General features: G+C 37.8%; 1 protein-coding gene across 3 annotated transcripts in view; it reads right to left on the reverse strand.

Moving 5' to 3' along the window:
* Window positions 1-15,346, reverse strand: part of LOC126175098 (DNA topoisomerase 2-alpha-like) — a 168,453-nt gene that overhangs the window by 46,493 nt on the left and 106,614 nt on the right. For all 3 annotated transcript variants that reach the window (XM_049921641.1, XM_049921642.1, XM_049921640.1), the window contains 2 exons: window positions 11,985-12,120; window positions 11,605-11,904 (listed from right to left, as the gene is read on the reverse strand). In XM_049921641.1, coding sequence (XP_049777598.1) covers window positions 11,605-11,904; window positions 11,985-12,120 — 436 coding nt within the window. The remainder of the gene's footprint in view (window positions 1-11,604; window positions 11,905-11,984; window positions 12,121-15,346) is intronic.

Genomic DNA, 15,346 nt, shown 5'->3' on the forward strand with positions numbered 1-15,346 from the left:
TGCCAAAGCCATAAAACTTGAGTTATGGAGCAACTGAAGAAAGTAATCTGGTTGGATGAGTCTTGTTGTGCACTGTTTCAAACTTATGGCCGAGTTTAGACCCTAAGTGTGAAAACGGATGGTCATTTAGTGATGATATTGACAGCCATATCATGGTAATCCATGGGCACTCTGCAAGGTCGCATAACTGCCAAGGACTTTATGGTATAATTTTAGCTAGTTAGATCCATCCCACATACAATGTTTGATCCCCAATGGTGAAACTTTGTTCCAATACCACAGAGCCCCTATTCACACAGCTCGCATTGTGCAGGACTAGTTTTGTGAGCAGGAGGACGAATTGTCGCATCTCCTCGGCCAACTGTGATACCTGCAATTGCCACTATTTTGCAGAATAATAATACAAGACTCCCACGAGAATCATACAGGACCTTGTAATCCCCCCCCCCCCCCCACTCCCTTCTTCCCTGTATTGTCCACATTAAACAATGCCAGTCCAAGTAATTAATAAGCAAAGTCTTTTATGAAGATTTGAGAGGAGCAAAGATTACAATAAACTTTCATGTTTACTTGGGTTGTCATGTTGAGATGGTTCCAGTTCTTCTTGTCTACAGGTCTGATTCTTGAAGCTGAAAATCTAACATCAGATCTTCACAGTTGGTTTGAACTAAATAAATTTGAAGATTGTTGTTGCAGAAATTTTTACATGAATATTTTCTACACGGATTTTGTCACATTGCAGTATATCGTACAGTATTTTAATTCTTCACATTAGCAAGGCCGAAATTACCTGGTTCGCACATATTACACAAAAACACGTCCGATCACATCAGAGGCTATCTTATATTGAAAAAGGTTTACAATTTTTCTTAACAAATGAATTCCTACTAGTTTTTGTTACATTATTAATTTCGATTATTATTTCATAAATGAATCCAGAAATAAACATAGTAAACAGTACAGGACTGCGTAATTAATAATAGAAATTTTAAGTGCATAAATAATTCGTAATTTCAAATGTTTCCAATAAAAATAATTTTAACTGCACATTCAGAACTAGTACTTATTGATTAAAACATCAAAACTAAAATATTTCATAAAGTAATTCCTTTTCATAAGTTTTAGCTTGAAATATAACATGTTGCACATAAAATTATATGAAAGTTTTCAGAAAAGCAACTGAAATAATATTAACCTGACCAAACTGAAAAATAGTACTGGTATCAACAGCTGCCACTGAGAAAAAGTAATGCTGGAGGAAAATGTCCTGTTACAACCTGCATTTATCCATTTCGAGACTGGAAGCTTTTTTTAATGTCAACGGTTTTTCAACACTGCATTAAGCATGGTAATGTGTTGTGTTTTTAGTGATTCCAGATTTTTGTCCATTCCGTACTACTAACCTGAGCAGTCACTACGTACAATGTGAGTATTCTATATCTGCATCTCGCTGCTACAGTGCTTCTGGCCATCACCATACTACATATTACATTCATGTAACACAAAACTACGCTACACTCAAGCGACACTATACTCACGCAACACTACACTAGTCACTAACAGCAATGCTTGCAAGAAAATTTATAAACTTTACCTGTCACAAATATACTCTCACTATCTGCTTTCTGCTTGAAGCTTGTGGGTCACTATGTTATCACAAAAGGAGCAAAGGAGCTGTGGTAAATTGTAGTTATAAAAGTGTATTATCAGTCCGCTTTGAGAACTATAGCAGGAATAAATGAAATAAACACACACGATTTGAGAGATGGAATCAACCATATTGATTTAAACAATGAAGTTAATTGATTTCTGGTTAATTTGGTTCACAACTTCATACCACAGCAATGCTTTTAACATTGTGCTGTAACACTTACTTTCCAACATTACTTGCTTATTCCATGTTATATATCCAGCAAGATACAAACACTGTTACAGTTGCCAAGTGAGACCCCAGCGAAGTGGTGTTACTTTTCAATCTACAAATAATAAACACCTCTGGACTAGCTGGAGAACATACAGGTTATATTCGGAGTTCTTACTAGCTTGGCGATGAAAGCAAATGACTTCATAAGAGAATAGCAAGTTAACCATTTCACAAACATGGAAACTTCTATCTTCGCACCACAAGATTTTCTGAACACAGTCCGTATCTGCAGAAGCCAGTAATGCTTGTGACAAAATAGGTCGTGTACTCAAATGTCAGTAAATAATACCTGTAGATTATCAGCTTTAAAAAAATAAAAAAATAAAAATATTAATAAAGAATACAAATAGCTAAATAATGCTGAAACTCACAAGTTTCAAAGTTTACATATTTGCAAAAAGTTGTCCCATTTTGATAACACATACCTCAGTGAAAAGCTTAAACGACAGATTAAACAAAATGCATGTCAAAACTCTTGAACCTCTGTAAAATTCGAGTATTAAATACGTACATTGCTTCTCAAATTGAATTTTAGGATCACCATTAACACAAATACTGGTAGTAACTTCAAATTTGGATTTTTGTAACACTAAAACCACAACAAACTCAAAAAGGCATGATCAGTAAAAGATATTAAATTTTAATGTCTTTACGAACATAAAGAACTACTGTACCGACCAAGCAGAGAAATGCTAAATTGTATTTACCTACCCGTAAGACAAAATTTGCCCCCAAATTCATCATTCGAGAAATCATGATCATCTTACATTCATGGATAAATTCACTACTGTTGAAGTCAATATTTTTACGGGTTGTAATTTTAATTTGAAAAAATCAGAAGGGAGAGGAAGTATTGGTGTTGGTTTCACCGAGCGCTAGGATGAATCGAAGAAGGGGAATGGTGAGCGGGTAGAAAATTTCATTGTGCAGCAAACCATGGGAATGTATCCCTAGTACATTGCTTTTCATGAACATCTATGATGTTTAAACAGTTGCTTGTCCATTCGTAAAAAGTCAGTCCAATTCAAAGCAAAATTGGAGTCAAACAAATAATCAACAATAGTATACATTTTCAATGTGCAACAAATCAAACATGATCTCAACAACAATGGGTAAGGTTGCTACCACTCTGGAACACTGTTGATTTGCAAGGTTGGAAACAAATGGTGAGAGGCACTGCTAAACTGAAGTGATATAATGCCTGCTAATTCAGCAGTGCTGTAGAGAGCTAAGAGGACAATGTACTGTTGTCAATCGGTTAGCTTATATTGTCAGTGCTGTACGAACTGTTAAACTGTAGCAATCGATAATGGATGCAAATCACAGCCATAAATGTTGATAAACATAATCTATGATTTCACAGTTCCCAATTGGTTCACATGAACAATGGATGCTAATTTTAAGTTAATAGTGATTCACAAAGCAGAGACCACAAACAACTGTGTGTAAGGTGGAGAATTTGGCATTACAGAAGCGAATGTTCATAAGTGGTGCCCTAAGGAGTATAAATTAGAGAACACCAGGTCTACACATCAAACATCCAGGAAACCAAAGAAAGGAAAGTTTCACGAAGTGGAGCAGCAGACTATTAAGTAACCTATGTCCAAACCACTTTGGAAGTTTCCCAATTACTCTAGGAACTAAGCACTGGAAATAAAAACGTGTTTTCCAACTGCATGCAATGCAGAATTCACATTGATTGCTGGTGTGTGAGGATGATAAAGAGAGTGGGCTTACATAACAATTCAGAACCACAGTTCTGCCGGAATCCAATTGTAAAGTAGCAGGACTTTGCATTTCGCCGCACTACACTCCTTCCCTCAGATATAAATTATACTGTCGCAGCTGTATAAGTGCTCGACGGCAGAGAAAATAAGAAAATGAAGGTACAAAAAATTGTAACTCCTTTTGATTTCTGTCTGTCTTTTGTCTCTTGAGAGTGGAAGCTGAACTTATTTATTAGCTAGTTTTGGTCTGATTAAAACGAAAAACAACTTATTGACGTATTGTGGAAATTTGTATGAAATTCAGAGGATGAAAGCAGCAACGTAAAATACATTGCATTTAATATCAAGACGGTTTTTGTATACATTAGTAATTCCTGGACAATGAAATTTATTGCAAGATTTCGGAGCAGCTAAGACTTTTCACGCAGAAATGAAGCAGGAGATTTTTGGAGAACAAGACCTGGACACCGCACGCGAGAAAACATGTTAATATGGTAAAGGATGAACTCTTATCTACGCCATTTCCCCCTGTTAATCACATTTTGTTATTCTCTGTTCTCTTTCAAATAATTTTTGTAGTGGAAATTGGTCTGACTTTTTCTCAGAAACGCCACAAGGACCACCCCAACAATAGCTTTTCCGCATCACGAAGTCTGATAACTTTTCTGTAATACGAAGTCTGATTTGCATTTCATTCTTTCCCTTTTTCACGGTCATTAACGATTTTAAAACCCCCTTTTTATTCACCATTTGTTCCCACATTTTCAACCTTTTCTTTTCTTCTCTTTTTCTTCTTTTATTACACACTTCAGTAGTGTGAACTGAAGAGACTTTACAAATATAGAGATTCTCAACAGTAATACATATTTCTACAGGAGAAAAATAACTTAACATAAATATGATTGTGCAGAACACTTGAAATGTGTGACAAAACATGACACACAAGCTTCAACTATGGTCCTAAAACTGCTACTGCTCTACAGCAGTGTTGATTTTCAAGGGTGGCACCAAATGAGGAAGTGAACTGTTAACCCAAAGCAGTACGATTTCTGCCTAGTGCTGTAAGAACTGTAAACTGTAGCAAATTAATAGTGGATGCAAGTTGCAGCTTTGCAACTGCACTGACCTGGGGAAGATGCACCACATTTGGCACTGAAAAACTGGGGAAGGAGGCTGGTGGATGGCATTGTCAGACGTGTTAAGAGAAAGACATTTTTGTTTATCCTAGCGTGTCAAAGTATTGTACAATATTAGCACCCATATTTGAACAATAATGCATATAAAACATAACTGGAACTAAAAGCTTTCAATGATTTACACCATTTCACAAAACAAATTAGGTAAAATTTCTGCAGAGCTGCTACAACAGACATTGAGATACAGCTATGCATTTAAAACACCATCACCAAGAAAAAAATTTAAGTATGTCATACCCGTGAATTTTCATGAACATAAGGGAATCTGTTGTGTTGAACTCTTGTCAGGCATGACGGCAAATGCAAATTCCAACCGAGATTTTGAGGGGGGGAGGCCACATGCCATGCCAGGTCTTTGTTGGGTTCTGCCTCCCACTGATATGCACTATGCGAGTCGTATCAATATCCTCACCTTGAAATAAATCTAACATCTCTGCAGCTTCATTACTGCCAGGCAAGGATAAGATACCCTTCACTCTCAAGGTACGTATAATACATATACAAGGTACATTCCCGAAAAATGTAAACCAACAGTATCAATTTTCAAGCAAACCTTCTTGAACAAACAATCACTTTACTGTGCAATACATTTTGTGCTTATGACAGCTACATGTAACAGCTGCTCCGTTAAAGTAAATATGTTCTATTGGTAGATCAGTACTTGCTTGATTGCACTGCTATTTTTCAAACTAAGAATTATAACAGAGGCCTCTTTAAGGTACACTTTTACTTGTCAAACAGCTTTACAGTGAATAATATTACTACTAGCTATGCAGCTAATAGGAATTTTTAATCTTTGAAACTACATAATTAGCTAATTTGTGCAAGTAATAGCTAACACTTTCACTGGTAAAGATATCTAAATTCTAATTTCATATTTGCTGGGAATCTGAGGAAGACCTTTACATCAGAGTACATACCTCTACTCTTGACACCAGGGAAGAAGCTATCTAAAAATTATTTTTGGATTTTGTATTGTCATTGCATAACACACAGTTCAACTAACATATTGTTACCAGCAACAAATACCATTTCAGAGTAAATATAGTGGGGAATGTAATAATTTTAAGACACTTTAAGAGATCTCTGTAAGATGTGAAGTCATACTTTACACAACATTTTTGCTGCTTTCGCCTGTTGAATAAATATTTAGGTTAAGTGCATTGCCTCACACGATAATTCCATAAAACAGGAAGGGAAAACATGCAGTATAAGATAAGGGTATTATCTTTAAGTCAACACAATGAGAGAGATCTCAACGGGATCATGCTGAACTGAGCTTAGCTTGTGTGTGTGTGTGTGTGTGTGTGTGTGTGTGTGTGTGTGTGTGTGTGTGTGTGTGTGTGTGGTGTGTTGACTTGACTGCACTGTAACCTCTTATGCAGATGGATATCAAGGAGTTGTACACACACTGTTTAATTTTGTATATGACCACTAATGTTTACTTCTGGTACCAGCAGGTTATTTTTGCTTGTCTGAAATTGCACATGACATATCTTTGAGAGATTACAAACTCCTTTGACCAGTTGTGGGCCTGTTCAACTGGAGATGCATCTCAAAGGCCTGAGTTTTGGCACTTGATTGGTCAGCTTGTGTCATTAACAAATATCTTTCCTAAACTACAGTTAAAAGCTAATTTGTGTTATTGCTTTATCTGAAATTAGACTAGCAATGAGCCCAAAATGCCAATAGCCAAAATGTTCTACAGAAATTAAATTTCTGCAGCCTCTTCTCCACACGTTATATTTTCATACAAAATAAATATCTTATACAACACAAATCATAACAAAAATCAAAGGTTTCCCTTCCTACTTCTAAATAAAACGACAATAGGAATACATTCTCCAACTGTTGCATTACTTATCAATCCAGAAGAAATGTCGATCTTGCCAACATAGGATGCTTGCAAACCATAAATGACAATGATTTAATATTTAGGAGTGGGCAACTGTTGTACAGTTATTTTATGTAATTTGCTTGTAGTGAGAATACCGAGGGACGCCACTTGTCTTCCAAGGTGGGGTGACAATGCAGCACAATGAAGTACTTGTATGGGCAGTGTCTGCACAAGTTTCACACAGTGTCATACCACATTGCAGTAGCACAACAAGCCCACTGTAAATATCCACAGAGTAACAATTCTGGGAACAGATCATGAAGAAACAACAGAAGACTGTAAAATTTGCTTCATGTCACTCTTATGTGAGATTTGGAGAAAATAAAATATGTAATGTTCCTGTATTAAGAAAGTCTTACACAGAAGAATGTACTGTACTCTTATCCAAGAATAAACAGATAATGTCAATTAGGGACCTCTTCATATTTATTTCCAAAAATTTTAAGGTGAAGCACCTTATTTCCCGCATTACTACAGAATGCAGAGAAAAAGAAGCCCAAGAAATTTACAGTGTCACGGCCCAAAACTTCATTGAACTAAATACTATTCAATAACTACAGTTCAACTGCAAACCAAAATTACGAAAGTCAACATGCTCAATGTAACTTACATGGCATAACATATACCAGTCTCCTGCTACTCGTGTAACTACATCCTACAGTAATATTCTATATTCAGAAGCCTCTCTCATATATTCAATAAATCTCTTAAATTCCTACTGTATCAACTAATAGGCACTACACAAACTGGCTTGCTTCCATTCACTAATAGCTATAGTTGATAGCTGTTCTTTCCATTCCTTATTCTATTCCAGTCTTGCGAATTTCTGCTTAATTTTGAGTCTGTTATTTGAATTATTGGGCGGTGTCTAAGTGCTTAATTGCCAGACTACAGACCACAGTTGTAAGGTTCAATCCCCAGTCATTTGTAAGATAATAGTTTCCTGGGCAGTTACTTCAAAGATCAGAAGAAGGCATGTTACCTCCAGTAGAACGATGCAATCGTGAACCTTTCTTCAGATAAATGACAGCTTTACCCTTCACCTTATAAGAATCCTGTTATCATTTACATTATAAGAGAAGATATGGAAGAATGTAAATACTTCAGAAGAAATGAGACCATTCACCGAACAATAGAAGTGTTCGTTGTCATCGACAGACACTAAAAAAAGGAAGAAAACTTGCTATCTTTCGCACAAATCCTTTAACTAGGTAGAGTACAAACTTTTATGTGTGGGCACGCGTGCACACCCACCCACCAACACACACCTGTGCAGCTAAACTGTGCCTGCTGAACACACAATGCTAGGATTGTAGTTTGGCAAATGAACTGTTGTGACAGGTCCTTCCAATTCCAAACTCATTCACTGATGATGCCTTCATGATCTGGACCACAAACTGGAGCCAGGGCCAAGACACCCTACCCTCATTCCTGCACAACCTCAACACTTTCTCTCCCATCCGCTTCACCCAGTCATCTTCAACACAACACAGCATCGTTTTGGACATTTGCCACCTGTTCTCTGATGGTTCCATCCACCTGTTCTCTGATGGTTCCATTCATATCTCTGTCCGCAAGAAGCACACAAACCACAAGAGCACCAAAAAATGGCTCGCATTTAGTCTGTGCACCCTCAGACGGTGTACCTGCAGCGAAGAGAATTCCCCTGCTCAGTATGCTGAAGGACTCGTCAAGGTCTTTGCAGATCAACGCAACCCCTCAACTGTTCGCGTACAGATATCCCATGCCATATCCTCACAACCCTTTAATACTCCCACCATCCACAAGAATCACTAGCAAAAAGAGTGTCCCCCTGATCACTCAGTATCGATCCGGACTGGAGCAACTGAACCTTGTCCTTCTGTAAGGCTCTGGGTAACTATCGTGATGCCCGGATATGAAGAACGTCCTATCCAAGTTCCTTTCCAATCCTCCGGAGATGATATATCACTGCCCACACAATCTGCACAACACCCTGGCTGGTCCATCAGTTTGCCGCATGCAACCCTTCACCATATGGAAACGACCACATGTAAGACCTGCCCTATTCACCCACCCAGCACATCGTACGCTAGTCTTGTCACAGGCTTATTTCATTCTATCAGACATGGCCACTGGTGAAAGTAGCCTTGTCATGTACCACCTCTGCTGTAATTTCTGCACAGCATTTTATGTAGACATGACTGCCAACCAGATGTCCATGAGAACGAACAGTCAAGAACAGAGTTGACCATCCAGTGGCAGAACATACTGCTCAGTTTAAAATGCTCAGTGGCTGCTTCACAACCTGTGCCATCTGGATTATCCAGCACCAGCTTTTCTGAATGATGCAAAAGGAAGTTAGCCTTCCAACAAATCCTTTGCTCCTCAAATTGTTCTGTCTCAAGATCCTCCACAAATGCACTGCATCCACATCCTCTAACCAACAGCTTCCTCTTCCTCTGTTCTGTCATCCTCTTCCAATCCACATCTCCACACCGTCATCGTCACATGCTGCATGAACTTACCAGCTCCGGTGCCCTTGTATCACATTCCCGCACCATAAATCTGCTGCCTCTTTCAAAGTTGTCAGGTATCCCTCCAAAACCTCTCCCCCATAACTCCTATCCTACAGGACAACACCAAATGCAGGTGCCCCCCCCCCCCCTAGCACCACGTTGACAGGCATTTTGTGTTCAACTGCACATGGCGTACATGCGTGCGTGTGTCACAGTTTCTTCTTTCTTTTGTACCTGCCAACGATTCAACCATTCACCTACTGTATCATTTCACTATTTTCACTGATTGTCTTTATTTCTTGGGCACATCTCACCCTTCTTCAGATGCTTCTTTGGTCCATCAAACTCTTCAGTTATTTTCTCCGAGCAGTCCGTCTTCTACCTTACAGTTCAATATCGATCTTTTGTTAAATTTGATTAGCACTATACTTTCTAAACAAAAATTTAACTTTAAAATGGCTGTTTTCTTGGGTCAGCTTCTGGTATTCATATCCGCATTACAATATCCTGACATTTACCATTAATTTTTGCATTCCTACAAGCAAAGATCAGATAATAAAAAAGCCAAACACTTGCACATCTTATAAAATACTTCTACCCAATTTGTACAGAGTTAACTGATAAATTTAAGTTATAAGACTTGGAGCAGTGTGCCACGAAAGTTAATACAGGTAACTGTAATGTGAACTTACCTCCCTGTCCTTATGTGGAAGCAAGGTATTAAAAGGTTCAGATTAGTGCAAGATTCACAATTTCATATGAACATTCAATAATACAAGATTTTTTAAAAATATGTTACTGTCTTGAATAAATCAATGCATAGGCTGATATTAAGTATCATCTACAAATCAAATAAACCACCACAACGAATCAGAATAATCTGTATTGCCAGGAGATGCTCTCACAGATACTGCTTTGCCATTTAATCCATCTACCTAAAGCTCACACTATATTGAACTTTCAATCCGCACTACTGTCCACCAAATGGTATGACTCAGGTTCAAACTGCAGTTCTGAGTGCAATTTTAGTCCAGTTAGAAAACGAAAATTGGTGGGAAACATATACAACGACTAAGAAGTATAGTTAGTTAGCGATAGTTTAATATGAAACTTCCAGCAGTTTACAACTATGTACAGGACTGACACACAAACTTGAGACCTTTGCCTTCCCCAGGCAAGTGCTGGGCTACCCAAACAAAACTCATGACCCGTCCTACTCCTGCCAGTACATCATCTCCTACCTTCTGCACACAGATTTTATCTACCAAAATGTTTTAAACCAGTGTACACTCAGCTGCAGAGTGATATCTCATTCTAGACAGTTTAATAGATAACAAAAAATAATAATGAGAATAGTGTACTGAAACCACATTTTGTTTGCATTTGATGTCATAATGGCAGTACAGGGTAATGAGACAGAAACTGATGGTTTGGTTGCCGTGTCGTCTCTCTCTCTCTCTCTCTCGGAGAGGGGTGCGCACAAAACTGATCTTGATATTACCTCTGGTTACCTAAAGGATCCTGCCGCATAAGTTGATTAGAACCTATAAAAGTGACTATTGTAGATGACTCATCTAAGTAATAGCACTGTGTCCATTGTGTGACTATTAAGGAGCACTTCCTCAAATTGTCACATGGCAATTAAAAGTTAGGACATGTGTGAGGGACAGCACAATCAAAATTTTAGCAAGTTTTTCAACAGACCACAACATTAAATGAGGCTATAGATTGTCCTAGTTTTATAGGTCCTGCAAATAGTGATATTTTAAGTTTGTGTTTGCAAATGAATCTACTGTATGGTTAGTTTTGTTTTCTTCAGCTGTGACAAGTGATTCTCAATAAACAAACTTTTATTAAAGAATTTCTGAATAATTTTCAAAATCGAATGTACAATGAGCACAATTACGGTACTCAAATACAATATTTCTAGCAATATTGCAATGCTTGTTTGGTTAAGAACTAGGATGCAATGTTCCTTCGCATATGCACACTGCTGCGACTGCAAATGTCATGAAATGTATTTGCAGCTGTGAATGGAGACAACCATCAACTGTGTAATGGAATGACAACAATTAAAATTTGTGCTGGACAGGGATTCAAACCCAAAGTTCCCACTTTACACGAGTGGTTGCCTTAACCATTTCCAATAAAAAAAAGTAAATATCTGGCTGAGTAGTATATTTTTCTTCTGCAATTAAATTCTGAACAGAGCCAAGTATCAAATTTTTTGCTTACAAACAGGTGAGTTGCTCAAATCCCATATCACTCAGCAGCTTTCAGTTTTGTTAGACCTATCCCAAAATAAAGCACTAAAATTAGCCATGCTGCCTAAAGCAAATATACAGGTGAAAGATGTATTTACCAGTAATGCTTCTTTGTCTTGCTTGAGTTTCCACTGCCTTACAGGATCAGCATCATATCCCCTCGTCTTCAGTTCTTCAATAATCACTTTCTTTTTCTTGTTTTCCACAACCAGGACCCCATCACATTTTTCCAAAATAAATCGAGCTTGATTACTCAACTTCAAGGATTCTGCTTGAAGCATACCTTCCAAATAAGCTTTGCGTTTTCCATAAAAATTAAGTCTTAAATTGAAAAACTCTTTTAGAATTTGAAGAACTGAATCATATTTTCTGAGACACTGCATATCATCAAACGCGCACTGAAAATAAAAACATACGGTCAGTTTGAAACAATGCAGCACAGAATATCTAACAATTGTTGACACTGTACAGTACTCACCATGGAAGTGGTTGTCAATGTTGTTTCTAATTTGAAAAACTTGTGCAATCCTTCCTGTTCCGCTTTCTGTAGTTTTTCGGGAGTCATTTTCACCACAAATCGTACTGTTGTATCAGTATTATATTCTTGAAAGTGCCTGGAAACCAAATATTTATGTTTCCTATAAGATGATACTGTTTGTGACGTGCAAATATATAAGCAGTGATCAAAAAGTCTCCATTCAAAGGATGTACAGTCCAGAATCACTATGCGAATCAGGCAAAATCACCTTAAGCATTGAAGCAATCACCCCACTGATGCACCAGGTTGAAGATACCCATTTGGTAAAACACTGCATCCTGCTGCGCATTTCTGTCCAACAGGATTTTCAAGACAATCACATGGGAAGAGATAAGAAGTATACAGCGGGTGCTCAAGTATTTCACATGTGAGTTTGAATAACTTCTGCATTACAAAATTTGCAATATGGGGACATGCGTTATCATAAAGCAGCAGCACTCAGCATGGAACTTGGCACAACATTCCACAAAGGTAGTTTTCGACACACATGCTGTCCCATACACATTCTTCATCCTCTGATGGATGCCTACAAGTGTTTGTCCTTTGGCAGCCAAGAAAAGAACAATAACATGCTGTTCTGTTTGGGCACACTTGGTAATAACATCGCCGTAGTTCACATTCTTGCATTAGGCACACACGTATCAGAAAGACATGAATGCCACACTAAGCCCTTGCCTACATGTCGGTGCTTGCATACTAGCGTCAGATTCACACTACATGTCTACGGCTGCTTCATTGCGGCAATTCAGCTGCACAGTTCACTTATTGCTATGCGTGACTATCACGTGTTTGAACTGTCAAGCATGTGACTGAATCATGTGTCAAAAGCTCTGTGACAGACTGACTGCATACTTGTGCAAGCCAGTTACAATATGGATTCTGACATGAAGTGTTGCTTTTCACTTTGTTACTGAAAAGAAAATAGAGACGTCACTGACTTCAATGAAAGAACCAGATACATCCTATGTTAACTAACTGAGAGAAAAACAGCATTTTTTTCTCTCTCTCTCTCTCTCTTTCTCTCTCCTTAAAAAACACACAATGAACTGAGAGAAAACTGCAAAACTCCTGAACTACATGAGTAAAATACTTTATTTTACATACAGATTCATTTTTATGTTAGGTTTAACAGTAATTTTTTGAGTTGTTTAATATTAAAATACAGTGAACCAACACTGATATTTACACTATCTATAGAGTAAGCCAGTGACTACTGGTAAGTCAGGTAATATAGGTGAATGTGTGGCATCACAATTTGAAGTACTTAACGTATTTGGATGTAAGAATAGTTACGGATGAATTTGAACATACATGTGTGACATGGGCTGAAAATTACAGTTTTCTAGTTAATTGTAAAACCTGCTGTATCTTCTCTAAACTGACATTATTTACCATTTGGCATTCATATTTGCCGTGTTTGTCAGTGTCATCGGCTTCAGGCACTGATAATTCTTTTTCTTTGATGTTTGCTGCAAGTAACAAACGATCTCTCTCGTCCATCACCCGTAGTCTCTTATGAGCATTGGAAGCAACTGCATCCTGCACAGCAGTCATTTGTGTTGTAAGCATGAGCAACAGCTTCTCCCAACTCTGCTGGTTTAGTTGCAATAACAGGTGATAGGACATTACGCGTATCAAAATATACACTTTTTTGCTTTATTCTGCAAGAGAACCAGTTTTTGAGGCTTTTCTCTCGTGGAGTTAAATTTACCAAAGCCTTGGCCTTTCTCAGGCGAACCTCATCCATTCCGCTTCGTCAGAGATGAAACATTTGCTCTTGAAGACAACTTGTACCACCCATGCAGTGGAAAAAATTTGACAGAAAAAAGAAAAGCTTATAATTACAGTTTACAGAAAATGCACCACTACATACCACATTTTTCGGATCCTCTCCAACAAATGGCAAATATTTTATTGTCCTTTAAATGTGAAGGAGGACCTCTGTGCAGTGATAATTGGAGCATGTTGCCTTCCGCACAACTTGGTTAGCAACAGAGATTTAATGTGGAATGAATGTTAGAAACAACTGGTTTATTTTCAAAGTCAGGAACAAATTTTTTTTTTTGCACAACTACTCTGAAAGCATTATACTTTTCGATCTTATTGCCGTAATCATCATTTTCTCATTCCCAAATTACAGAATGAAATTCACTTCAGTGATAAAAAGTTCCCTGTCAAAAGTCATTTTTGCAGCAGAAAAGCACACAAAATTCTTTAATACGATGCAGAAAATGCATGTTACTCAACAATCTCCAAGCACTAACAAATGACTACCATAGCACAACCATGCTGCTGGACTGTCACGTGTGAAAGGGTCCAACAAAGCAGAATATCCACCACCAGTCACAGGTATGACAGGAGCACAATAGGTCGTGCGGGCAAATCGTCAGTGTGTAAGTGCCTTATAGGTTGTAAATATCAAACTACAAAGTGAGAAAAAATGTGGATAATTTAAAAAAAAATCATATTCTATAGCCACAATTGGCAAACAACTGTTGTGTGCATTGTAGAGAGTACTTACAACAGTACCACATATTAAGACTCTGTCTTGCTTTTTCCACATATATAGTGTGCATTATGTAACTATCCAGATCTTGTGTTGAACATCCTTTTGGGAGTGATACTTAGGGACTTACATTGGTTCTTGAAACTTAGTAAATAGATCTACGCATCCTATTTCTTTCATAATTTCTTTCTCCTTCCTTAACTTGATAATGCAGTAATTGTAAATTTGGTGCACTTCTGCAAACCTCCTTCTCCAGCCCATTCCAGTAACAATGTGCACTGTTTAAGTTTAGAAAATGTCCAAAACTGACTTACATATAACATAGTGTTCTGTGATTGAATTCCTTAATGCAGAGGGTGAAATAGTCAATTGCATTCATGAAAGCTATAAGAGGGTGGATGCCAGAACCATTAGGTGATGGGTTCATTGCAGTAGAGCATATCAAGGGGAAACACAGTTGTCAGATGCTATGTCGATATGCTAGCAAACAACAGCTGTGGTTTCACACACCTTCAGCAAATTATGCTGTCAGTTATCCGTCAGTAACGGCAGTGTGTTGGTCACTGAAAAACTGGGCTAATCCAAGTTTTGTGCAGAATGGGTACTAACCAGAGTAAAGAGACAAGGCAAACAATTGCATGCAAAATTTTACAATGCTTAAGTGCAAAGTGGAAGGAGTTTTGGTGAAAATTGTAACTGGAGACGAGAGTTTGGTTCATTTTTCTTAACCTGAGCCCAATAGGCTGTTAATGAGTGCCATCACACATTATAGATCAGGAAAAAAAATTCAGAACAG

The sequence above is a fragment of the Schistocerca cancellata genome, chromosome 3 (genome assembly GCF_023864275.1).
Source record: "Schistocerca cancellata isolate TAMUIC-IGC-003103 chromosome 3, iqSchCanc2.1, whole genome shotgun sequence".
Classification (NCBI taxonomy): Eukaryota; Metazoa; Arthropoda; class Insecta; order Orthoptera; family Acrididae; genus Schistocerca; species Schistocerca cancellata.